Consider the following 27,418-nt stretch of genomic DNA (forward strand, 5'->3'; position numbering starts at 1 on the left):
GAAAAGTCCTTGGTGGGGCCCAGCACAGAAACAGCACAATGTGAAGAGGGGTCGTTTTTCTTTAATTTCAGCAACGATGAAATACCCACTCGCCTTTCCCAACATATCATGCCCTGTGAAACAATGGCGCCAGAGGTGTCCCACCCACGTTTGGTGACTCAGGATCCTGTTGACTTGTAGCTGTCACTTTGACCTCTGTCCCGCTACCTCCAAAGGACAAGGACGCAAGAAACATGGACAGGAACGCAAACACAGGTGTGTGTTTGTTAGGCCCAGCCCTGTACTTAGTTGAAACACTGGGTCCCTCACACGATGTGACGGCAGGAAAGGGTCCAGAACTCTCCCCTTACCACACGCCCCAAACACCAACTTGTCATGACTGGCTTCGGGCAGGAGGCTGCCAAGGTTTACGCCACAGTCACTCTGGCTGGTGCTGGAGCAGAAGGAGAAAAAGGGGAGGAGGCGGGAGGGACGCAGGCCCACTTTCCCTGTGGCATCAAGCGCAGCTCTGCTTGGATTTCTTGCCCTCTTGAGCCGGAACACATTAAAAGCTGCTAGACTTAGAATTGATAACCCCAGGAGCTCCATGAAAAGATTATCTGTGGGAAGGTCACAGATGAACCAACTATCGGCCATTACCACCATAAAAGGTGTGTCTACCGGGAGAAGTGGGCGGACACACAGGGTCCCTGGGAGGGGCCACAGCTGAGGCCCCTGACAGTCAGGGGACAGAGCAAAGACCAGTATCATGAAGTACATTTTTCTGTCAGTGGAGATCCCAGTAGGTTGCGAGGCTGGGATAAGGTTACACACAGTCAGTAAAGAAGGCAGAAGGGGCATCCTCCCTGCCCAGAGAAGAGCATGAGATAGGCTGACCCCACGCTCAAATGTGCCATGTGCTCCCACACCTCATATTGTAGAATTTTTTTTTTTTTTTTAGCTGAGCTATCCTGCTACCTATTGGCAGCTTAGTGGCAGCTCAGCTCATGCCGGACATCGAACCGCTGTTGCTCAGAGCTTGCACTCTTGCGCGAGCTCTTAACCAACTGAGCCACTCGGCCGGCCCTTTCGTATTGTATAATTAATATCCTATCAAAATAGCTATGGCCATCATTTAAAAAGAGAAAAACATTTGGAGGAACATTGATTGTTGTCACATGGTACCAGGTGTGCCTTCTGTCCAAGATCCTTAGATGATCGCTCTTTACCAAACTCTTGAGAGAAATAAGGATTCTGTAGAAATATAGTTTTTGATATGAAAATATGGCCAGTGTATTTTGCTAAATGGAAAATTTTCTTAGCTAAAGGGTATGCACAACATACATACATATAAAATATTCCAAAATGTAAACATATCTCTGGGTAAAAAGCTTGCAACTTTAAAAAAAATTTAACTGAATTTTCTAATTTTTTTCTACAATGCTATGTGTTATTGTTTTGTTTTGTTTTGTTCTTTGTTGGTTTCAAGTTTAAAAACTATAGATCGTTGGGCCTGGAAAGAGGAGAGACCCTTCATCGCCAGCACCCACTGCTCCTCACACAGCCTGTGCTGCGCCTCTGCTGCCCCCGTGTGGCTGCAGGAAGACATGACATCTAGGGCCCCAAGACAAGACCCAACCTGGATCAAACTTCACCGTTATCTTGGATAGATTCCTCTTCCCCGTTCACCAATCCATGGACTGGACTTGACCCCACTCATGAACACCAGGCTTCCATGGTAGAAAGTGCCAGGACGGGTGTGGGAACTCCTATCTGCTTAGGATGCTAACTAGATGGATATAGACTCCGGCATGGGGTCAGGGGCCAGAGAACCACTTTGGCAGGAGCGAAGGTGGAGATAAGAAGGGATGAAGCCTCAGGAGATTAGTGGCCAAAGGAGAGCGTGTGAAACCAGAACCCTCGAGTGGTATTGAAAACCTCTCCTTTTTCTCAGGGGATCAAGGTGATGCCACATGGAGCTGGTGGTGTTTGCTTACTTCTGCAGTCTGTCCACAGAGCACTTGAGGCAACTGTGCTTGGCCGGCTACACGAGCGCACGTTCCCAGAAATGCAGAGGAAAATTCAGTGGGGTCACAATGTCTCATATTCCCACTGAGGGTAGTGTTCACGTACGACTAGAGCAGCCTGCTGTTTGAGCTATACGCCATGAAGATTTAGGAAATGGAGCCAAAATTAATGTTATTATCAAGTGACATGCAAACCGATTTCACCTGATCCTCTAGCATTTGCAGAATTGTTGGTAGGCATCAACGCTAAGCCTTAAAATGATTAGTCAACATTTTCCTTGCCTAAAAGTTCATTTTCCTCGGCTTGAACTGCCAGATCTAGAACAGCTAAGGGCAACAGGATCCCCTAACGAATATTTTACTTTCAAAGCACAGGTAGGCACCATGTACACACCCAAACACACACATTCTGGCTGAAGCTCCCCAAATGCCCGCCTCTTAAGCCTAGACCTTAACCCCTTTCCCTTGCATACGACCCAAGGTTAAGGCTCAATATGGTTCTCCCATATGCAGGCTCCAGTGTCAGAGTGCCTGCACTCACTGCCGCTCTGCTGTGTGACCCTGGGCAAATCACCTAACCTTTCTGAGTCTCAGTTTCCTTCGCGAAATCATGGGGCTGGTGACAGGACCACCTCATGGGGCTGTTGGGAGGTTAAGTGAGTTAATATCTGTAAAGTGCTAAAACCAGTGCCTGTCACAGGAAGTACTAGAGGAACACATTTACTCACTCTGTCCTTTAGTTATATTTCAAAACGGGTTTGAAATGTAATTAATTCACCAGTTAATTAATTCATTTTTAAAATCAGTAATTAAAAAAACCCCTTGAGCCGGCCGAGTGGCTCAGTTGGTTAAGAGCTCGCTCAAGAGTGTGAGCTCTGAGCAACAAGCAGTTCGATGCCCGGCCCAAGCTGAGCAGCTGCTGAGCTGCCAACAGGTGGCAGGATGGCTCAGCTTAAAAAAAAAAACAAAGAAAACCCTTGATTTTCTCTTTTTTTCCCCCCACTAATAAACACCATTTCTTACTACAATCGGGTGACAATGCAGTGAAGTGGCCAGTGCCTCCCTTTCTACCTCTAAAGTGTGATGTCTTTTTTCAGGAGAATCAAGATCACTGATTTTATTCTTCTCTGAGCCTCTTCCTTAACCCACTTATCATAGCCCTTGTCAGGATCAGCCTCTTCATCAATCCCATGTGTTCTAGAAAAGTAAAGAACATGCATACGCATGGGTGTGTGCACATGTGTGTGCATGTGTATGTGTGCACGTGTGTGTACCGTGTGTGTGTGTGTGTGTGTGTGTGAAAGGAACAGGTGGGTGGAGTACAGCCATCCTGAGCAGCCTGCATAACTACACTTTCAATGTGATCTCCTACACTTTCCTTCCAGCTCTGGTCCTGAATCTACCCCTCTCTCCCCACCTCCCATCAGGCGATTTGATCGGCCCCTCACTCCCGTGACACTTACCTATTGGTGTTCTCCAGGACCTCGACCTTCTTCCGAAGCTCTAAGTTCTCAGTTGAGCAAGACTCCACCCTACAGAGTGGAGAGAAAGAAGACAATTTGTTTTTCTCAGTAGAGCAAACGCTAAGCCAGGAGCTCGGGTACAGGTAGGTGGGGATCACAGAAAGCCGATGGGGAATCAGCTACTCCAGGGAGGTGAGGGAGAAAGCTTGGCCCGACCTGAGTCAGAAAGAAGAGTGAGGAAACAGAAGAAAAGCAAAAAGAAAGACCTGAGTAACAAGTGCCCCAGTAACGGGAAATGACTAGGCATGGTGCCAAATATAAATTTGGAGGTTATGCTAACCTTGTTTTCTCTCACCTCTTCCCTACCACTCGCAATGCCCACCACATTTCTCTCTATACTACAGCGGGCTGGGCGCTGCCAGCTGCACACTTGGCCAGAAGGACTAAGGAAGCCACGGGGCTTGGGGTGGGGCGATAGGGGAGAACAAGAAGCCAGGACCTCAAGACAAGGAATCCGGGCGCTGGAGCACGCACGCCCCAAAGAGGCGATACAGGGATTTTCACAGAAACATCTTGACCCTGGATGCCTAGAGAAAATGATGGCACAGAATGGAACTATTCAGCGCTAATTTCCCAATCCCTAAATCAGGAGGTGGAAACACTAACTTTCATTAGGAACTTCGAGAACCAGACACTCTTTTCCCCGATACACAGGAAAATTCATTTTTGGACCTGGGGCCTCATTCCCATCTAAAAATGATATTAGTTTGTCAGAACAGCCCTCCTTATATTCCAGGCTTTTCAGAAGAGCAAAAAGTGCCTTCGATTGTTTTTCTGTGAACAGTCACTTGTCTGTGGCATGAATTATAGTGCACAGAAAATGACGAATGCTGATATGATTTATTTCATTCCCTGTTTGCTTTCTCTAGGGTGTGAGCGGGTGTGGCTGATGAGAGCTGGTTAATCAGCACTGCTCCTTTCGGATGAAACGGGGCCCCTACCCTGAGGAGTTCCAGGGATGGGCGTGAATGTTAATTTTTGTACTTGTTTGAAAGGAAGCCTTCAAAGACTCAAGGATCTTTGGTTGGAAACAGTGTGGCACAAGTGCCTAAGATTGAGTCAACTTTTTACTTCTTGCCATACTTCTAAGCTTTCCCTCTGAAAACCACTAGGTGGCAGGCGAAACGCGGCTGATAAACCAACGGGCTTTGCTGGTAGCCAGAACCAGGGAATGAACTGCTTCTCACGAGGCTTTGCACACTCCCATTTCTCTTTGTATATTGCCCAATAACCACAACCAGTTGGGCAGGAGGCTTACTTTTTCTCCAAGCTGTCCATGTATTCTTTCTTCTTTCTCCTACTCTCCTGGGCAGAAATCTGAGATACAAGGAGAGAAAAAAGGATTACGTTCCAGTTAATATCAGTCAACCAGTTATGTGTACACGGAAGAGAGGAGGCCATGAGCATGGGAATCATGAAAGCCCTGCTCACTTTTTGGTCACTCCCCATTTGTTTACCCTGCTGGCCCGTCTACTTGTCACCTCTGCTGTCCTCCCCGGCCTATGCGCTCACCTACTTCCCAGTGGGAAGGGCAGTGGGCCGGGAGTGAAAACATAACAAGTGGGTCACAAACCATCAGTATGGTCTTAGAGAAATGATTCAACTCCGTGGACCTCAGGAGGCTCAACTCTACTCTATAAACTAAGTCAGTTGGGCGTGGTCATATATAAATTCGCTGCTGGTTCTGCACGTGGATGAAGAATTATAGCTAAACTCTTTCCTTCCTTTCTTTGCCTCCTGCCTCCAGCTCTGCCAGCGCCTTAGCCACGCCCCTTAGCCACGCCCCTGGGCCTCACCATCCCTAATCTGCACCCGCTCTGGGGGCCTACAACCAGGAGACAGCTAAACCTGGTACATAGAACAATGGTCTGCAGAATTTTTTATTTTTTTTTTTAATGAAAAGTCCCTATGAAGAAAAAAAAATTAAGTAAGCACCCATGATGTGTTTATAATTTATTTACTTATAAATTATACACTGGGCTTACTAGAGGGAAATACGGAGTGCATCACAAAACAGGAATTTAAAAGGCTGAGATTTTTTTAAAAAATAATAATTTGCATGGGATTTCTAATATTTTCGTCCCACCCATGAATGAATCATCTTGGGCACCAAGGAATGTACACACCCAAATTGGGAGGCCACTGACCCCGAGGACGGGAGGAGAGGCTGGAGGAAGGCAGGGCAAGTGGTGACAGTGCTCTGCTCCCGACTAAGGGCTGCGCCTCGGTCCCCATCATGGGACGGGCAGTGCTGGCCAATGGCAAGAGAGGGAGGGCACACAGCGTCGATTCTGCTCACCCTCTTTGCTCACAGAAGTATCTAGATTTGAAGGGTTCACCTTATTCTTAATTTTTCTCCGGATTTTCTTCAGGGCCTTCTCCTCCGATTTTGTCAAGGGCAGTTTGGTGGGGATGGGATAGCCCTCGGCAATCAGGGTCCTCTTCTCCTCTTCCGTCAGGACCAGTGGGCCTGATCCCTGCAGTTTCTGTGCAGACCAAGGAGCAGAAAAGGGTCAGAGAAGAACAGCTGGGCACAAGGAAGCCACACCTCCTGAGGGGGTGAGAAGATGCCTGTTATAATATCTTGCAAACGGCTGAGAGGAAAGGATACCCCATCTGCTTTAGTTGAGAAACGGGTATGCAGAAGTAGAAGTAAAGATGGAGAAGACACTCTTATGTGAGCGTTACAACCCAAGGATTGGAATTCAAGGGGAAGGTAAAGAAACCTCCACCCATTATTTCCCAGAAAGTACCCCACTAGCTAAAGCATCAAAGGTAAAAATACAGAATTCATCTCGCACATCCCTAGAGATTTCCTGGCCTTGTGGAGAGGAAGGATTCACGTGGTGCTCTGCTTATGGAAAAAAGAGCTTTGTTGTTCTCCTGAAAACGCAGTTTTGCAAGACGCTCTTTAGGCACTAGGTGTCACTTCTCGTCCTCCACCTACTGCTAACGGGACAGGGCTCCCAGGGCTATAGCTGCAGACACTTTTCGTGGCAGTGTCTGGCATCCATACAGTCCCAGATTGACCATCAATGAAGATGAGAGCTGTTGCTCATCTCATGTAACCCATAATAACGAATTTATAATCAGTCAAACAAACCGAGGACCGATTGCATATTTGCTCCATACTAGATGCCATGGAGGGGTTCAAACTCCATCTCTCATGTGGCTTATGATCAAGGCTGAGACTGAATTGTTGCACATGAAAGGAAGAAAGCAATTAAATGCTTACCTGTGTTATTGACTCAAGGTGCATCAAAAATTTGAAGAAAAAGAACACTTGTGTGAGTTGGTATGGTAAGGGAAGGTTTAGGATAGGAGATAAGACTTGAATTGGGCCTCCTGAAAGAAAGGAGGTGGTTTGCATGAGAGAAGAGGAAGTTTTAAGCAAAAGGCAGTATGTTGAAAAGTGAAGACATCCTCGAGTGGGTAAGGAGTTTTTAAAACTGCAGAGGATGGAGGCACCCTAATACAGAGTACAGGGCTTGACACCAACAGGTAATAAACACAACACAGTTCTTGAGAAGGGGGTGACCTTGGGCAGACTTCTTCCATGAGTGTGTAGAATGGATCAATAGTGGGAGAACACCAGATATATAGGATGACAGCTATTCTAGTAATCGAAGGGGTCAAGTTAGAGTTGAGAAGGTAAAGATCTAGTGGGAAGAGTTAATTCCTTTGTCCTTAGTAATGGGGCTATAAAAGAATGTGGCCACAGATCTAGAACTTTCTGGGACTGACTGAATTCAAGTGTTCAAAATTATGTTCATAGATGGGTTCTTACAGAGTTTTGAAATATCTCATTTCATTCACATTTTCTCTACGTGATATTATAAACTCAGTTAGTTGCTTATAATTTTTAACATTTCATAGAAATCAATGAATTCCTCAGAACAATAAGAAGTGAATTATCTCCACCTGTCTTGTGGGGTCAAAAAAAAAGAAGTGAATTATTCATCCCTATTTTTTAGTTGGAAAATGGTGCCCTTATGTACGGGAGGGATGAATGATGGATGGCTCATGACTTCTAACCTGTCACTGGGTTAAAAGTTATACCAATGACAAAAAAAGGCTAAACTATATTTTTAAGTGTTAGACATCAAAGCATTTAATTGCAAAGATTTTTAAATTCATCAAAGATTGCTTATTTAAAAATTAAGTTTTTAAACAAATAAATAAGCAAACAAACATTAAGTGATTTCCTGCTGTAGGTTATAAAAATCCCCTAAATTAGTGGTAAATATTTGTGCTATAATTTTGAGGAGAAATTCCTCGTGCTTACAGCAATGTAAATGAACTCGTGAATGAAACTGGAAGTGTGCACTGGGAAAGGAAGAGAATTGTGTTCACCTGGTGAGATCACAGGACGTGCTTTAAAATGTTAAGAGCATTATCACCCTGTTTTACACCTAAGACTTCCTTACAAAAATAAAAACCAAGTGGCCTGGAATGCCACCCACTCCGGGTGAAGCTCCAAGTGACAGAATAGAAAGGGCTCACGCCCAGAGACTCTGGTGAAGACTTACATGTGGCGCGGTGAGAAGCGGGGAGCTGGAAAGGGCGGAGGGGGCCCGCACCACGGCTCTGGCTGGGTTGTGGGTCTGAGGCAGGCCGAAGGGGTGCAGGCGCGGGTTGGGGCTCAGGCTCCCCTCCGAGTCACTGCTGTGGCTGCTGGGAGGGGTGGGCGGTAGGTGCAGGTGGTCCACGGAGGCTGAGGAAGAGAAAGCAGATTTCATCCATCAGACAGCTACGAAGGAGGGACTTGGGGGACGGCTGAACAAATGAAGGAGATAGCTCCGTGAACTGATATGGAAAGATCTCCAAGATGCACCGTTAAGAACGGGGGAGGGAAGATCAAAGCACAGAACAGCATATCAGGGAGCCTTCCTTTCCTATGAAAAAGGAGAGAAAGAGAATACAGAGTTGTATTTGTGTGTATCTGCACAAAGAAACACTGGAAAATACATAAGAAACTAAAAAAATTATGAACTAATGGCAGGGGGAAATTAGAGTAGACACGGAAAGTGTTGGCATCACTTGTCACTATTCATGGCGTGTCATTGTTATAGTTGGACTTGTAAACTATGTGAATGTTTTATGATCTTTAAAAAAAAAGAGCAAAGCTGGGGAGCCCATGAGAGTTTGAGAAAAGCTCATTTGTTTCTGGAGGAATGTGCATGGCAGGGCCCATAGGCGAGATGCCAGGCATTCTTCATTCAGAAAGTATTAAACCCATCTGGAGATAGAGCAGTAAGTAAGCGCTGGAAAATAAATAGGGAGGGGGGGCTCTCCTGCAAGTCCCCCAGCATCCCTCACCTGTCCTCAGGGAGGCACACATACTCTCTGCAGGGCCCGTGATTATCAATCAGGCATCTCCAGGGCAGCAGGGATGGGCTCCTGAAGGGAAAACCCACTCTGCGTTCAACCTGACAAGAGAGCTCGGGGGTCTCACTCCTTTTTCTAAATGGCGGGTCTTCCCGCTGTGCTGAAATGCCTGAAGAAGCAGCCGCTGTTACTAAGCCAAAGGACCTAGCCTTGGTAGGCCTTTCACCACACACCCCTCCTGGGGTGCCCAGGACAGCACAGCCCTTAGCACAGCGGCTCTGAACTGGGCACAGCTCCTGGGTGCCTCACACACACCTGGGCTTGTTCAGCCAGGGAACTGGTAGGGGCTGTGAATGGAAAAGGGGCTATGCAATACACCTGACAAGCTCAGGGGGCCACACGGCAGGCCGGACAAGCCCCGTGACCGAAAGGAACCTCACAGGGTGGTCTGACCACAAATCCCTAACCGGGCAGGTCGGAGCGGGTGGTCCCATCCCAGGCCCCCGGCTTCCTCGGCCAAGGTCAGTCTCTACCCTCAGTGAGCCCGTCCACTGTTCTCATGCATCCAGGACCACGTGCCTTGGACATGTCAGAGTCATTTCCTTTTCCTCAAAGGCACAACCTCCAGCACCAGAGCACGAGACCACAGAACCCCTCATTGTTATCTTGTTGTCCCCGTACCATCTCTACGTGCTGTAAATGGTAACTATTAGCTATCCTGTGCCCACCAATATAAAGGAAGCATGCTTCTCCTTTGGGCCTTTCATCCAACCCTCGAGATTTCCCTGCTCTGCTTCCTCACACAGCCTTCATCTACCACCCGCGGATTTCATGTAACCCTCGTTTTCTCTCCTCCTTTGATTCTCATGTATAAAATAAGCAGCAAAACTGCCCTTCTCTGGAACATAATCTCGATCTGTTGAGATTTTGCTGCCTGGCAATTGTCTTCAGTTTGACTCAAAGTCATAAAAATTCTCTACAGGTTTGAATGTTTCTTCCGTTGACAGGGCCATGGAAAGGCCACGGCCTTCTCCTCTTCTTCAGGTAGAGACTGCCCAACATTCTATGGATGGGAAGGGCCTTTCTGAAGCAAAACTACTCCCTTAAGAAAAATGGCCCCACCCAGGGCTGCCTTGGCAGGTGACAAGCAGCCACCAGGCAGCAATCCTTCCTCCTGAAATACCTGACTCTCTGAGGTAACAGGTGATGTCCCACTGGGCTGTCCCCTTTCTGACACAGCACCATCCCCCACTCACAGCACACACTTCTTCTTCTTTCTCTCTCTCTTAACTCTCTTTCTCACACTCTAACCCTCCTCTTTCGCTTTTTGTAACATGCTGCTTTTCGCTAGATGCTTCCCCTTGTATCTACCAGTCTTGCCAAAAAGAGCTTCCCGGGTTTTTTAGTGTCTACAGGCACGCTCAGAGCTAAAGAATATTCTAGAACAATCTTAGGTACTTCTATTGCCAACACCCCCTGCCAACCGCTCCAGGCATCTAAGGAGGGTAGGTACGCACCTTCAATGTGTGCTCACCTACAGAGAAGGAGTCCTGAGGGGGTTAACAAAGCTTTCCCCAATGCCATGAATACCTATGACATTTCACGGGGCTAAATAATAAATTAAACATGGAGGCCATTAGACTGAGGTGGCGCTAATGCTGTGGCAGCCCATGTAAGCAAACCAAAACCTAAGCCTGTTAATGCCTCGAGGTTATGAAACCAAAACGCTAAGGGCAGCCAATGCTTAACAAACAGCCAAGCAGGCTTTAAGCTAAAGCCAACAATGATTTCCTCACTTTGCTTTCGTCTCTTGTCTATAAGTCTCTCCCCGGACTCCCATTGGTGGAGAGCTCCCAACCAACTTCCAGTTTGGTGCTGCCCGGTTCCAATCAATGTTTACTCAAATAAACTCAAAATGTATAATATGCCTCAGTTTATCCTTCACCAATGGTAAAAAAAAAAAAAACTAGGAGCAGACTAACCCATTAGAGGCTCCTACCAGGCTGTGCTGTTACCTGGAGCAGGAGCCAAGAGTACTTCGAGCTTACCTGACCCTTTCACTTGGCACAGCCCAAATTATTCTAATACTTTTCTCCTTTCCAAACAGAGGATGCCCCACAAAAAAACAAAAAAAAAAAAAGGAAAAGGAAAAGTGAAACAAACGTGAACCTCCTCTTTTCTTCCTACCTATTAAGAGTTACTGACCCGGCCACAGGTGCTTCAGTATCAGATTTCTAAATATCATGTGAAATGCCCATCTTAGGTTACTTAAAAGGGCTGGGACAACAAGCGACTCTGCCTGGAAGCTCTGAGGCATTCAAGGATATTGAGTTTCCTGATCTCCGTTTGTCTAGGATAACGAGGAAGGACTGCTGTTTACTCTGGGGACACTTCTCCTCCCGTGACCCCGGAGCCTGAAGCCACTGTCGGATTCACAGGTACAGTTACAACACTTTCTGAAGCACATTGCAACAAAAATTTAAAAAGCGACATGGAGTTGATAGTTATGACAGGTGTCGTAAAAACGAAAGCAGTTACTTGACAGCAGTACATAAAGCTCACAGGCACGAGTGTCTATCACTCGCTGCAAAGAAATATTGTCTCAATATGGATTCTAGTCAATAGTATTGTTTTAAATTTCATCCTTTTTTTTTACTGATAATAAAGGCAAATGCCAACCCTGATTAAATGATTACGATCAAGTCCTGAGTTAGTTTCCAGTGGAATGAAGGTAATTCATGTTTCCATGAGAATGGCTCATATATACATTAAGTATGTACCACAGCACACATACCTTTACTGTGGCTAATGCATATACAAATTTCTGATTGACTGACCTCACTAATGAACTATCCTTGTATAAATGTCTTATTGGCTGACCTCACTAATGAACTATCCTTGTATAAATTTCTGATTGGCTGGCCCCACTAATGAACTATCCTTGTATAGCCTTGCAGAATGACTAAAGGCACAGAATTCAGATGAGCAGACCTGTGCAGGAGGACCTAAATAAGCAAGGTGGAGAGACCCTCACTGACCCCATGAGACTTAAGGTACTGCGCTCATAATTGAGTTCTTAAATGGATGACAAGAAGCCCACAAGATGCACAAACATGACAAATGGTTACGAGGCTCCTTGCAACGGCTGTCATCCAAAATCAACCTCTAAAAGCACTGAACCTGACTCTGGGTGGTGAACGCACCATGCAATACATAGGTGACGTATTTATAGAAATGTACACTTGAAACCTATGTAATTTTGCTAACGAAGGTCACCCCAATAAATTTAATAAATAAAGAAACCCACTGAACAGATCAGACAGATGAATGGTGAAGTCACGTTACAAAGGGTTTCAGCGAGAGCTGTTTAAACAGGTGCCTCTGGGGATGTCTGCTTATTTGCCTCTACTGATCACCACCCCAGGGCAAGGAGGTGGGCTATATTCACAGGTTCCCACCAGGGTGGTATGAGGGCGGCAGTTCTCTAGCTCGTCAGCACCTACATTGTACCAGTCTATAAAGGTTTTGAAAAATCACCCTGGCTAGGAGTAAAAGGCAGGTAAAAGATTTCACTGGAAATTAAGCCTGTACATATATGGGAAAATCAAGTTTGGCTTTCGAAATGTGTAGGTACAGAGCTGTGTCATGAAGCAAGCGACCTGTGGGACCAACTAACCCCAGCGCCTTCTCCCACAACCCCTTTCAGACGGTGCACGGACACATGGTAACCCGAAGGGACGCAGGGTGAGGGGACAGACCTTCTTTAGGAGAGAAGTTTAGAAACTGATCCACTTCGTGAGGCTCCAGCTTAATCTTAGGAATAACTGTCTGGCACGAGGAATCAACCTAAAGGAAGAATTTCAAACACAGTTTTTAAAAGCCAGTAACAACCCCGATGTAACATCCAGGGGAGCTATTTGTCACCTGTGCCTTCCTCTCGGGGCAGCCCTGTTTCTCTGGAGCCGGCTGAGGCGGCTTCTTGGACAGGGAGGCGATTTAGCTCTTCACCCCGCTCCCGTTGCCAAACCTGGCATTAGAGCGGATGGAATCCTCAACGTTCTAAAATTAAAAGCCCCAGGCTCACTTCTGAGTGCTCCTTTCTACTGTCTTACAGAATAGAAAGGCATTTGTCATCACAGACTAGTCTGGTATGCCTCTACAGAGCCACAGGCCTGCACCAGCTTGTCCTTGTAGCAGGGCCATTGCAGAGATGCTCTGCCTAATCCCTCATCTCTCCATAGACAGAATGTAAAGAGCTAAGAATGAGGGAGCAGCAAAGTGGGGGTGGCTCTACTGCTTCTGTGCTGCCTTGCCCTGAACAGGTAGATGACCATACCTTGCTCAGAGGAGATCTGACTTAAAGTATGTCGGTGGAGTCATCTGAGTTCACCGACTCAGTGTCGGTGTTTATCATCTGAGGCTTCAACTTAAGGGAAGTTAGGACTAGCTGCCAATATCTGTGACAAGATGCACAGGGATGATTCTAGTCCATCGGCAGACACTGGAAATACGCGCAGTGAGCAAAATTCTACTCGCTATCGGCATAGAATCGACCAAGGAAGAAATTCCCGATTTCTACACTTTCTGTGGATAACATAATAAGAGCTGATAGGTGGGAAGTCCCTGAAATTGGGTCAGGAAACTCAGCATAGCACTAGGAAAGTAAAATATCACACAGGAAGTAGCAGTCCCCCTAGCCACGGCACTGAAAACCATGGATTATGTGGCCATCTTAACCACTCCCTTTCCACTGGCTTAAAATCAATCCTCTGGAGAAACAATGTTTCACCATAGATCTCCATCTTTTTTTTTTTTTTGTAATAGCAATTATAGAGAAAAATGAAATCAGACTTTCTACCAATTTTTCTGGACAATGCCTTGAAAGGAAGTGATATAGTCAATGCCGACACCACCAAATCAACATATCCTTGATAGATACATACGTGTACACGTGTACACACACACACACACACACACACACACACACACACACACAGAGTTATATAGCCTTAAACATATACAGACACTAGTTCCAAAAAGATTCAATGCCTTATTAGAGAATGAGGATCTATATCTTTGGATCCAATCTGTTTATACAGGAGAAAATTGAGTATATATACCCCAGTATTCATTTCCAGAGGAGGTTCCTCCTTTTCAAAAGGGGTGGAGATGGCTGTGATGGTCAGCGTGACAGAGGGAACAAGACCTGGGGGCGGCTCATCCGTAATCGGCTCTGTCTTGATGGTCGTTGAAGCAAAGTCCGTAGACAGGTACCATTTCTCATTTTCTGCTTCCTCTGTGGGGAGAAGACAAGCACACACATGTGAACTGGTTCAGGGCATCAGGCATAAGCAAAACAAAGGGCGACTGATCGTTCTCCTTAAAAAAAAAAAAAAACCAAAAAAAACCAACCACCTCCAACAAAGAATTATTGAGACTAGACTAAAAGGAAATAAAACGAGGATGTGAAAGAGGCGATAAATGGATAAAGAAATGAATGGCAAAGTAAGAATCTGTACTTGTATTCACACTTGAGTGTGAGTTTGCCTAAAGAAACTCTGGAAGGATACAGATCAAAGACAGAAACTTGGCTTCCTGCACAGGCAGGAAGGAGACTGGGTGGATGGGGAATAGGATAGGAGGGAGGATTCCAGCGTGTCATGTTTCATACTTTTTGGTTTTCAAACAAAGTTAATGCATTATCTATTCAATAGTAAATAAATAAATACGTTTAAAAAATAAGAAAGAAAGAAGCATATGGTTGGCAACCACGGTCTCAGGAGAGAGGACAGAAGACAATGGTTAGGAGGTATCGCTAGCCTTCTCCCAATGGACAGTTGTTTTCTTTTTTTTGTTGTTGCTTTTCACTCCCTGTCTTTTGTTCTCTTCTGTTTCCCTAAGACCCCACTTATGCCTTATACCAGACGTAGACTTTCAGAACGTTACTTAGCCCTCTGGGAAACGTCAGAGTTTGTGAACACCTGCAGAAATAGACTACACACTCATCTAGAAAAAAAGGGCTGGATCTCGGTGAGTTTGGGTCTTGGCTTGCCACTGGCTTTCATGATTATCACGAGGCCTGGGGGATAGCAGGAAAGCAACAGGACAGAACACACAGAAGCATCTCTATCACTTAACGCACATTTGTGTAGGAGCCTACGCAGTATGCAGTGTGTTTCTTACCAAGTCACTTCAGAGCTAGTAGCACAGCACAGCCCTGGAAAAGAAGGGAGCGGGCAGCAAAGGAAAAGACCGGAGATTGCAAACAGGTGCAGAACTGAAGAAACAAGCCAGAGATCCCCAAAAATCAGCATTCCTTACCGAATCCCAGTTTTACTAAAATGAGGTGAAAATCAAGCAAAGATAGGCTCCCTGGCTTTATGAAGACATGTAAACACACAAACCACATGGTCCGTGAATCATTACTCTACAGGGGGCCAAAGTCGTTCACACTATGAAATGATTTTACACTCAAGAACGGGACTCAAGTTTTGTCATAAAAAGGTACATGGAAGTCATTTATTACTGCTAAGGGTGGGGAAAGGCGAGCACAGAAGGTAAGAACTAAAGTTTGCAATTATTAAAATAAGTATTTCATAAGCAGCTTCCCTCCAACACAGGGGAAAGTTAGATTCCGCTTCCCAAAGGAAAATGATCTTCCTCTAAATCCAGTCTATAATTGACTGAATCATCCCAGCCCCAATTTATGTCCTGAAGTAAAATAAAGATGGACGAGGCTTCTGTTGGTTGAAGATGATTTGCTTTCAGAGCTAGTTCTGTGGAGCGGTGGAGTGCAGTGGTGTGATGGGGGACTTTCCACCTTTCTCGGGGTGTGCGCCACATCCTGGCCAAGGGGGAGGGGAGGAAACAAAGGGCCTTTTGACGGCAGCCAGAGGAGGGATACCACACTGTACTTGACACAGACGTCTGCTGGCCAGATGGGCGCCTCAGCTCAGCTGAGAGAGGCAGCTCGAGAAGAAGCCAAAAGAAGATTCTAACGCCTCTCTCAAAAGCAGCTTAGGAGCTAGAAGACTGTCACCTGCAATGAAGACACCCTGAGGACAGATTTGGAGACGGGTTGGAGAGGCAGAGAAAGGGAGAGCAGAGATCACACTTTCTACACTCAAAAATGACATGTGGATGCCTCTGCTTTGTCAAGTCAACACTTACAGCCTGTCCACACTGAGCAATATTTAACCCTGGCAGAGGCTGGAAGAGAGATAGCACAATAACATATAGCGTCAGTATATATTACAATGAACAGTCAGGGCCGGGGGGGGGGGGCATGCCTGAGAAAAAGGTTGCACGCAATGATCAGGAAATTGTGAGGTAAGGCCAGATACCCTGGCTGTGAAGTTATGACTGTGATGAAACTTAAGTCACAAGGCAAACAAAAGGCAAAAATAAACACAAAGCAAATAAAAAGTTATAAGACAAAATGAAGACAGGTAATGAAATTGGTTCTTCCAATCTAGCTAAGTGATTCTCAAAGCACACACATTCATAAAATAAGTCAAGATAGTTTATATTCTTTGTTTGTTTTTTTAATTGGGGAACTTGGGGAGGGGAACGGTGTTGGGGAATTGGGGAGGGGGACCAGCCAAATTGTTGTTCTTCAATCTTAGTTGTGGAGGGCGCCAGTCATCATATCTGGCTTCCCGTCGGCAGCTCGTGGCCTCTAAGCTCAAGGTGCTGGGTTCAATCTTAGTTGCGGGTGGGCGTAGCCACCATCCCATGCAGGAGTTGAACCGGAAGCCTTGTTCTTAAGAGCGCACGCTCTATCCACTGAGCCATCCGGATGGCAGCTCAACTCAAGGTGCCGAATTCAGTCTTAGTTGTGGGCAGGTGTAGCCCACCATCGAACAGGCATTCTTGATGTTAGGAGCACGTGCTCTCACCAGCTGAGCCATCCTGCCACCTGTTGGCAGCTCAGTGGCAGCTCAGCTCGGGTGCAGTGTCACTGGCTCATGTGGGAATCGAACCAGAGGCCCTGTTGCTCAGAGCTCATGCTCTTAAGCCAACTCTTAACCAACTGAGCCACTCGGCCGGCCCAAAATAGTTTATATTCTTCATGCTCAGTGTCCTATAACCCTATTTTAAGACGTTGTATATGTATATGTATGTGTGTACACACACACACACACACACACATAATCATTGCTGTAGCAGAGATGGAGACTGAAGGGCAAACAATGATACTTGAACTATGAAACAAAACTATCTCAAAGACAACTGAACTCTTCCAAGTGAGAAGCCCAAAACACTGCCTGCTTCTTCTCCCCTGAACTTTTCTCAGGACGAGCAACTGGTATTGCCTTTGTACTTCTACTCCAATACAGCAGTCTAGTCATCTAGCTTGAACGATACTTTCTGAGTGACAAGTTTAAGGCCCTTAAGCTCACATATGTCATTGTAAAGATGAGGAAATTGACACGCATGCAGGACTCGATCACACAGCAAATGAGTGGCAGGGCCCCGATCTCTGAATTCCTAACCAGAATTTTTACCATTAAGAAAATAACTCAACTGTGGGTAAAGATTTGTGCACAAATATGCTCACTTCGGCTTTATTTATAATCACAAAACACTGAAAATAACCAAAATGATAAAGAGCAAAGGCAAGATTAATGAATTACGGTCCACCCACACAATGGAATGTCTATGTATCTAGTAACAGCACATGTATTAAGCCTTCTTAATAACAAGAAAAGGTCTATGATAGAATATTAAGAAAAAAAAATCTGGATCTTAATTTGCATGCTAGTAATAAAGAAACTGATAGGAAAAAAAGACTGAAAGGAAATATACCAACGGAATAAAAATATCTCTGGAGAATAATTCAGAATGCGCATGACTTTTTTTTCTTTAAATTTTATACTATTTCTAAATTGCCTGTACTGGGAATATATTGTCCCTCGGTGTCCACACATGGACATGGCCTGCTTCTTCCTGTAAGACTTTATGCCTTATGATGGTAATTATTAGAGAGAAGCCCCAGGGCTCATGGGGTCCTCTCGGCATCCTTTGACTCAACAAGAGTCATTGAGTACCTTAATATATATAATAAATTAATATATAATAAACCTTAATATATGTAATAAATTACATTACTGTCTCCATATCCTTTGCTGTGTAATTGGTAGTGCCTTCCTATGTGGGTTAACCCCGCCCTGGCACTGGCCACATGACTCGCTTTGGCCAATGGGATGTTAGCTTTCTAACACAAGCAGATTCTTGAAATGAGCTTGCATGGCTGGACTTACACACTTGTACATTTGCCATCACATGAGAAGGATGTCTTGGGACAATCTACTGATCCCAAGAGAAGGATGTCAGACCTAAAACACAGTTAACCCCAAATGAGCCTGGCTAAGATTAGCCAACTCTCAGCCGACATTACACACGTGAGTGAATCTAGCTAAAATCCAACAAAATCACTCAGCTGCCCACCCCCAACCAAAATCAGCCAACCTCCAGTCAAGGCACAGACACGGGAGCTATAATAATAAATGATTGTTGTTAAAGCTCATGAGTTTTGTTTTTTTTATTATGCAGTAACATAGATGGCTGATACAATATAGCTGAATGTATATACAAGTCTAATGATTATGCTGTTTTGTACACCTGAAACCAATAATAAAATAAAACCTTATAAAAGAAATTAAATCATTACATGAGAACCTACTGCAACAAAATAGCTATACTTTGTTTCCATAATAATTCCTCTAACCCATCAACAGTGAACCATGTCAATACATGTTGGAGGGCTGGCTGATGAGACCTACCAGTTACCTCATAAAATAAATAACTTGAGAGAAGAAAAGCAGCCAGTAAGAAGCTTGGTGAGAACAACAGTCCAGTGGCTGTTGAAATTAGAGAAAAGAGTTTTCATTCTGAACTACTGGGTGTTGGTTTGTACACTGTCCCTGAGTGGAAATAAATATCAAATCAGGGAAAACAAAATGGCAAATGTAACCTATGAGGTAAGGGGTTAATAAAGGATAGAATGAAATGGAATGAGTAGAATATGTATTACAATTTTTCCACATGACCTTATTTTCATATTTTTATTTTACTGGCAAAAAGATCAGGAGGGGGCCGGATGAGTGGCTCAGTTGGTTCAGAGCTTGCTCAAGAGTGCGAGCTCTGAGCAACAGCGGTTCGATGCCCGGCCCGAGCTGAGCTGCCGCTGAGCTCCAACAGGTGGCAGGATGGCTCAGTTAAAAAAAAAAATCAGGAGGGCCAGCATGGCTTAGAACTGGAATTATCCGTAGATGCTTGAATTATTGGCTAAACTACAAAAGCAAGTGTCAGCACACACTCTATACCCTTTCATTGCTAAAGATCGAAGCTCATATATTGAGTAAAAAGGAGTGTCGTTTCCCAACCGCCTTTTCAGTTCCATTGCAAAAGGAGAACATCACCCAATAAGGTCAGCAGTGCATGCTGGGGGAGAAAGGAGAGCCATATCATCTGATGTTATTCAAACAGCTTCCTGTCAAAGGTCAAGCTCAACTGGCACACATTCCTTCGGGCATCATCACTCAGCTATCAGCAAGAAAACAAAAACAAGCTACTGTCTTGTGGTGATGAGCAAGGCCTTCCCATCCAAGGACAAAATGGAGCAGCTACGAGCAATGGGGCTACGTGCCAAGATTACCAAGACAGCAGTGTGGACAGAGGGGCTAAAATGACATGCAACCGAGGCCAACATAGAGGCAACACCAAAATGCAGGTCCTCAATCATTTCCATAGATACTGCCCAAAGTCACTGCAATGAATAGATAATGCTTCCTGGAAAAGTGGGGGGAAGATTAAAGTCTAAACTAGGAGCACATGGCATCTTTATATACATATGTCTATATATATATAGTGTGCATGCATGTATTCTTAAAAAGAGAAATCACACGAGATGACTATCACTTATAAGATACACCCACATATATAACCATTTGCTATTTATATAACATGGCTAAAGTGAAAGGAAATTTTTGTAAATTAAATAAGTATGCTTCATTGAAATCACTCAGCGTTTGATAATTGTATTTGCCCTTTGAAATTTTTCAAAGGCATTGGCAGATCTTCACTGGTTTTTAATATAAAAATCTGTCCAAGGAAAAATGGTAAGACTGGGTCCTGGAGGCTAGGAGAGGGGAAGAATTCAGATGAATGTGTCAGAATCATATTAAATGATAGCCCACTACATGTGCAAATGGAAGTTAGAGGCCTGTCTGCCTGTCCACAGGTGACTTAACCCTGAAATAACCTTCAGTCATGAGTGACTAGAAGAGGTACTGATAAGAGTGAAAATAGCCAACACTTACCTAAGAGTGTTTACTACGTGCTAAATATTGTTCTAAGTGTTTTACATATAGTAATTCATTTAATCCTAAGAGTAACTGTGCAAGACATGCATTACTATTATCCCCATTTTACAGACAAGAAAACAAAGAGATTAAATAACTCACCCAAAGTTACACAGCTGGTAGATGGCAGACCTGGGATTCATACTCAGACAAACCACCTCCACTGCCGTGCTCAGGGCCACTCGAGCGCTATGCTTTTCAAGAGATCAATGATTACGTAGATCTCCAGCCAAGAGGGAGATAATCCTTCAATTAATGTTATTTTGAGCCCATCATTAGCTACTACAAAAGGTACCATATTGGCTCTTTCTATACTTCCAACCTTAGTTTATATAGACTTCTAATCTAATGTTCACACAGTGAAAAATTCCAGTTTTAGATCAACCAATAATTGCTAAAATCTTCTGAGGGTTCGCTGTGCCAGGCACCACTTGAAATGTTTCCATGCATGAGACACGCATGTGTGACCAGTGCAATTTCTCTCAGGTGCCTTCCTTACGCTGTGTTCTCTCTGTGCTTGTGTCTACAGGACCTCCGCGCCTTGCTCCGGTCATTCACACTCTGGCCAGTTGGCAAATTAAGTATTTAATTATGCAGTAATCTGCATAAAGGCAAGAATAATAATAATAGCTAACATTTATTTAGTGCTACTAATTGCCAGGCACTGTTCAGAATGTTTACGCAATACATATTAACTCATTTAATCCGTACAACAACAGTATGAGGTAAGAAGTATTATTATTCCCACTTTGAAGGTCAGGAAAAGCGAGACTCAAGAATTGAACAACTTGCCCAAGGCCATGCCATTCTTAAGTGGCAAAGCCAAGCTTCAAATCCAGGCAGCTCGACCCTAGAGATGAAACACTACACTCTACCGGGGTTCCGCTCACACCTCAGATCCTTTTGCAGGAAATTGTGTTTAGAGTATGAATGAAATCTCTGTAGCACAAATGATGGATTGCAGAAGATTTATTCAGCAATAAATCATTGTTTTTCCACCAAAGGTATGACTCTCATTCATGAATAGCCAAAGTAATCTTAATTGCCGGACAGACGTAAACATTGCTTTCATATACTCTTCTAGCATCGCAGTGGGTAGGCAGACAAAGAAGTCATTATTTTACTTAAAAAAAAAAAAAAGGAGGAGCATCATTACCCTTTTTCACCTGTTAGAAAAAGAAAATAATAGGTAATGCCAAAGAAAGTGATTAATGGCAAAAAAGCATAGATCACAAGTCCAGGTTCAGACTGGAGGAGGACAACTGTTCCAACCCAACCACAGCAGGTTCTTTGAGTAGCACACCTGGGTCAGAGGACCCAGTTACTCTGGGTAGATGACAACCACATCTTCCCTTCTACTCCTGAACCTACGCCTCTAAAATGGCTCAGACTGAGCGATGCTGTCGTCATAGCTCCAACTAAATGTGATGAAGATACAGCTATTCATCACCCCGTGTGACTTTCCTTCAGGCCCCATTTTCTTTGGAACATTTCAGCATCAAGATGTGCCCAGCACTGCAAACTGGAAACCTACGTCATTATGACTCATCTCTACCCTTTACTCAGCATACTCAGTCGTGTGCTAATCCTGCCGTGGGTTTCATCTCAGCATTTCAAAATCCATTTTTTCACTGCCATGCCTGTTATACACCTTTCCATTTCTCCCAGCCTGACTATATAGGCTTGCACACCTTCCCTGTTCTGGCATCAACAGCCAGGAGATATTCTTTTCTTCTTCCAGCCTCCAAAAAACTCCATTCCACTCTCCTAAGGCCCTGTTTCCCACACAACCTGCGTCTTTGCCTTCCACTGGGCTGCCCATTGCCTCCAAGCTATGTCATACCAGCAGCGTCTGCTCATCTGTAGCTCACAAACTGTTGTGTTCATTGGCACCTGTGACAACAGCTCCATCAATTTAGGGTATCTATACTAAGCCAGCCTACCCGGCCATCCTTCGACCCTGCCAGCGCTAGAAACCCGACGAGCTTAATCAGAAAGAAAGTGGTCATGATTTATGCTCCTGGCCCTGCATCTCTCTAGACCTGAAATAACTACAGTCACCGTCTCCTATTCCACCCAAAATAGTTACCTTGACTTGTGAGTTCTGCAAATGCTGCATTAGTCTACTTCTGTGTTAGTATATTTTATGCTGAGTCCGTTGATATTTTTCATATTTTGTAACTTTGTTCTTGGGTCATCTGGGATGATAGGGGCCATGTCTAATTCTCTCCAAACAGCCTTAGTCCAGCACTACTAAGTTTTTTCCTGAGGAAGCAGACTAAAATGAAGGACTAAAGCAAATAAACATGTATACAGCACCCCAATGTCATGAGTAAGATAGAGAAACTCATGAGGACCTCCTGCCTGTGGTGAGTGTAAGACTTGGTCATTCAAATAGAAGCATTTTTATTCCTCAACCAAAGCATGAAAACAGCCACAGACATTTTACATTTTACTTATCTCTTAATAACCTCCTTTTTTTTTAACAGAAAGCCCTGCTTAGCACTTGGCTAACAGCCTTAATCCTGGGGAGACATGAAGGAGCTGGAAGAGGGCGTCTTTCCGGTAGTTTGGAGTGAAGGCTGAGCTCACATTCCTAAAACTGGCTCCTGTGGTTCTGAACCACATGAAATGCGTTAGCTCAAGTAGTTCAGAAAAGTCTACAAATTCAGCCCTGAAGACCGATGATTCCTATGTAATCTTAGACCAGTGTTTCCCAACCCTTTTTTTGGGGGGGGGGGGGTAAAAAGGAGGGGAGAAGGGTCACAGACTCTTTTGAGGATCTAAAAAAAGTTATAAATGCTCTCAGCAGAAAAACTGACAAATGTTGATAGCCCGAAATTTTGCATACAATTTTAGCGGTCTGCAGTCCGTCTGAGGTCTATGATAAGAATAATCAGATAAGAACACCTACATTTGCCCTAAATAATTGGCCTGGGGTTCAAGGAGGGAGGCAGAGGGAGAAGGGAGATGTGGCACGGAGAGAAAAAAAAAGGAAGAAGGGAAAGAAAGAAGGGTTTGGTGGAAGAGAGAAGGGGAGAGGGGAGAAAGAGGGAGAAAAAGAAAGAGAAAAACCCTAATGAAGTGGGAGAGAATATCTACTCAAAATGTTTATGCTACCACTTTGTTTCAGGCTTAGAAACAATCACAGAAGAGCTGCATTTAATCTCACTAAAATTGAACAAAATGATTTGATTCATTGTCTTTCCCAGGTATGGTGAAATACTCTCACTATCCGTCACTAGAAACAGGACTTCTAGTTTTGCCTAAGCTGTTTTCCCAATGCAAGAGATAAAGAAAATTAAATTTAACGTGAACAGCAATTTTTAAATGCTGCCCATTTACGCGCTGCGTCAAGAGCCACCCTCCTGTTCCAACAGGAAGGTCGTCTACCCGACAGAGCACCTGGCTCCAGGTGGATCCTTGTGGATCGATCCTCCCTGACGGGGGTGTAAAACGGGCTTCCGATGAATAAAATAATTCAGTTCCCCAGCATTGGGCCATGCACAAAACTCAGGAAAACTATTGAAGCTGAGACCTGGACGAGGCTTTCCTGGGCACGATCCTCATCCATGCATGACCACCGCCTAACTCTGATTTCATACATCCCACGTGGTCCCTCTCTGTATTGGTTACCCGGCGAATAAAAGTGCTTTCGCTGGCATAGGAGGGTGGCTTTTACTCAGGGAAAACACGATACTTTACAAAGATGAGCTGTGGATCAGAAACTCTCTACAAAACATATCTGACACGCTTGTACCCGTTCTCAGCAAATTTCTAGCACAGCCTTCCCCAGAACAGGATCTATCAATAGAACACGGAGCCCGTTGGTGGAACAGACTGACGTGTGCTTTGGCCTAATGATCAGAAAGGCTTCCTGGCAAAGATAGGCTGATTATTCCTCCTCACACTAAGCTATTAGCACAGGAGGCACCCATGAGCTCACTTATGCTGCATTTATACTGATTCGAATTTAAGAAAACAAAGAAACAGTGCCATCAGGAAGAGAAAGGGACCCTGAACTTTGGGACTATCTGCTTGTTTTCATTCATTTCATCAGGGATCTCTTTCTTTTTCTTTTAGAAGAATCTATGTCCTAGCCCTCTACCTTCTGCTTCCCTCCAACCATCGCCACTGTTTTAACTCTCTGCTCAACATTGTAAGGCCCAAAGAAATTCTGCCTCGGGCCGGCTGAGTGGCGCGTTGGTTAAGAGCTGGCTTGGGATGCCAGAGGGCCCCGGTTTGCATCCCACATATGAGGGCCAGTGACACTGCCCTCCACAGCTAAGATGCTGAACAACAGCTCAACCTGGAGCTGGGCTGCCGTGAGTCGCCAGCGATGGCGTAGGCTGCAGCCCCTGCTCCAGTGGGTTGCCATGGGCTACCGTGTGTGGCCAGCAGCCAGCGTGAGCGGTCAGCAGCCGCTGTGAGCAGCCATCCAGAAGCGGGTGACTGATCGGCCTCGCCTGGGAAGAGCGCAATGATGGTGCCAACTTGGGCCAGTGAAGTAACGTCTTCCACAACTAGACTGGAACAAAAGGACAGCAACTTGTCTGTTCCCCTTCCCCCAATTCCCCAGTGCTGTTCCAATTCCCCAATAAAAATCTTAAAAAAAAAAAAAAGAAAGAAATTCTACCTCATTGATGCAACTTTTCCTGTGCTGGTCAGTGGGTGTGCCCTCTTGCCGTTGAACTTCTACAGCTTAATTTCCTCTTGAGACATTGCTCACATTCTGCCTGATAAAGTATTTGGGCACATGGCATTTTCACTAGGCTCTGAGCTACCCACAGGCAGGATCTAAGTGTTACTGTTGTGTCCTTACAGTAACAGCTGGGTGTCTGACACACAATCAGTGTGCAACAAACATGTGGGATCGAAGGGAGGCGTTCGTTTACTAGGCTGTTTAGGTCATCGCTAATCTGCACATTCTAGAATGGAAAGGCTGCAGAATGGCTGAGTAACTCCACAGGTGCGAACTGCCTGAATATAATATAAGTATAGTTATACTCATGCTGTTATCACACTCCCACTCCCGCCGCAGGACCTTTGCTTGTACTGTTTCCTCTGCCTGGAAGCCTCTACCTGAGAACATACGTACATCTTGCTCTTTCCTGCATCTTGTCTGATCTTTGTTCAAATGTTACCTTCAAAGACAGGCCTTCCCTATCTCTTCCATTTAAAATTGCAACTCCCCCCTGCTACGGTTTGAATGTTTGTATCCTTCTGCCCACAAAACTCTTATGTTGAAATATGAACCCCCAAGGTGAGGGAGCTGCTTAGGTCATGAGGGTAGAACCCTCATGATGGGATTAATGACTTATAAAAGAGACCTCACAGAGTTCCCCTTCTGCCATCTGAATCTAGAATGTGATGTCTGCAACCAGAAAAAGGCCCTCACTCGACCATGCTGGCACCCTGACCTCAGACTTCCAGCCTCCAGGACTGTGAGAAACAAATTTCTGTTGTTTATAAGGCACCCAGTCTGTGGTATTTTGTTATAGCAGCCTGAGCGGAGTAAGATGACCCCCACACACACCAGTAATTCCCTATCCCTTTTTCTGAATTATTTTCCTGTGTATCACTGATCATCATCGACTAGACTGTATCTTTTGCTTTCTAATTTTCCTCATTTTCTATCCCCCACCTGACATCTTAGAATGTAAACTCTATAAAGCAGAGATCTATATAAAGTCTGGTTACGCCTTTACCCCCTAATGCTTAGAACACTCCCTGGCAGGTTAAGCACAAGATAGGTATTCAATAAGTAGCTTGGCAATGAATTTTACTAATGAATCACAAAGCATTTATAAAACACCTACTTCAACTTGCCATTGATCGTACATGAGACAACTGCTACAAGCCAAGAAACACTGCCTGATCCAACGCGTGCAGCCCGACGTATCCACATAGTTAGGGGGCAAGCCAGCACAGAGGAGCAGAGCAGGCGTCTTTCCCGGACGCCATCACCAAAGGTTAGGAACACGCTTCAGTCTTCCCTACCTTTACCCTTCACAACTCCAGAGCCACTAGGTGGATGAATGGCGACACTGCAAGGCATTGATAGGACATGATAAAGCAGTTCAGACAAGGAAGAAGTCACTTCACAGACGTCACTATAAGGCGAAGTCAGCTTCTGAGATATCTCCTGGTGATTCTGTCCTTTTGACATTCACATCCTCGTGTGGTCCCCTGCCACAGTGAATCAGGCCTGCCCTGTGGAGCTGACAGAAGAATTTCCAGGGCTAGGTCAGAAAAGGTAACTCAGCTCCAGCCCTGGTCTCCTGGGTCCCTCACCCTTTGAAAGCTAGCTGCCATGCGGTGGTGACTGTCAAGTAGCCCCGTGGAGGGGACCACGTAGAGAGGAACCAATTCAGCAACATCACTCTAGCTACGTGAGTGAGCCTCCCAGGAAGTAGACCTCCTAATCCTAGAAAAGTCTTCAGATGACTGTCGCTTCCGCCAACATCTGATGTCAACCTCATGGGCAAGCCTGAACCAGAGCCACCTAAGTGAGCTGCTCCTGAATCCTGAGCCACAGAAATCATGAAAGGGAATAAATGATTATTATTGTTTTAAGCCATTAATTTGGGGAGATTTGTTACACAGCAATAGGACAACTAGTACAAGAGGCATTGAAAATGACTTCCACAAAGGAAGTAGGGCTTGGAACAGAGGTATCAAAAGAACCGGAGGAATAACAGGCAAAACAGAAAGGCAAGTTTAGGGAAAAACCATGAGCAAAGGCAGGTACAAATATTACACAGAAGCCGTCCCCACACAGAACCAGCCTCAAGATGGGAAGGCATCTTAAGGGTCATTTAGTCTGACTTTCATTTAATGCTAGAGTCCACTTTAAAATGATAAAGCCAATTTGGAATTGCATGAATTTATCTAAGCTGAGACCCAGAAGAAGGCTGACTTCCTATAATTCCGAGCCTCCGTATCACAATACTAATGATGAGTATTGAGTTATAACACAGACCATATTCCTAAGTCTGAATTGAGGTCATTGCTGGAAGTGATTTAATAAGAATTAATGGAGGAAGAAAGAGAGAACAGGAGAAGAGGAGGAGGAAGAGGAGGCAAAACAACACTAACAACAACTCTGCAGCAATAGAAGATTAAAACCAGGAGGAGAGGAGAGAAGGAAAAACATTGATTTATTGAAATGCTATCTGGTAGGCATTGTCCTAAG

At 44.9% G+C, this 27,418-nt stretch overlaps 1 protein-coding gene across 4 annotated transcripts in view; it reads right to left on the reverse strand.

The window, feature by feature from the left end:
* The window catches only part of CREB3L2 (cAMP responsive element binding protein 3 like 2), a 201,843-nt gene that overhangs the window by 15,304 nt on the left and 159,121 nt on the right, over positions 1–27,418 (reverse strand). For all 4 annotated transcript variants that reach the window (XM_019653275.1, XM_019653272.1, XM_019653273.1 and 1 more), the window contains exons 3-8: positions 13,978–14,153; positions 12,616–12,703; positions 8,059–8,243; positions 5,869–6,015; positions 4,788–4,846; positions 3,470–3,538 (exon numbers count right to left, since the gene is read on the reverse strand). In XM_019653275.1, the coding sequence (XP_019508820.1) occupies positions 3,470–3,538; positions 4,788–4,846; positions 5,869–6,015; positions 8,059–8,243; positions 12,616–12,703; positions 13,978–14,153 (724 nt within the window). The remainder of the gene's footprint in view (positions 1–3,469; positions 3,539–4,787; positions 4,847–5,868; positions 6,016–8,058; positions 8,244–12,615; positions 12,704–13,977; positions 14,154–27,418) is intronic.

The sequence above is a fragment of the Hipposideros armiger genome, unplaced genomic scaffold (genome assembly GCF_001890085.2).
Source record: "Hipposideros armiger isolate ML-2016 unplaced genomic scaffold, ASM189008v1 scaffold_201, whole genome shotgun sequence".
NCBI classification, from domain to species: Eukaryota; Metazoa; Chordata; class Mammalia; order Chiroptera; family Hipposideridae; genus Hipposideros; species Hipposideros armiger.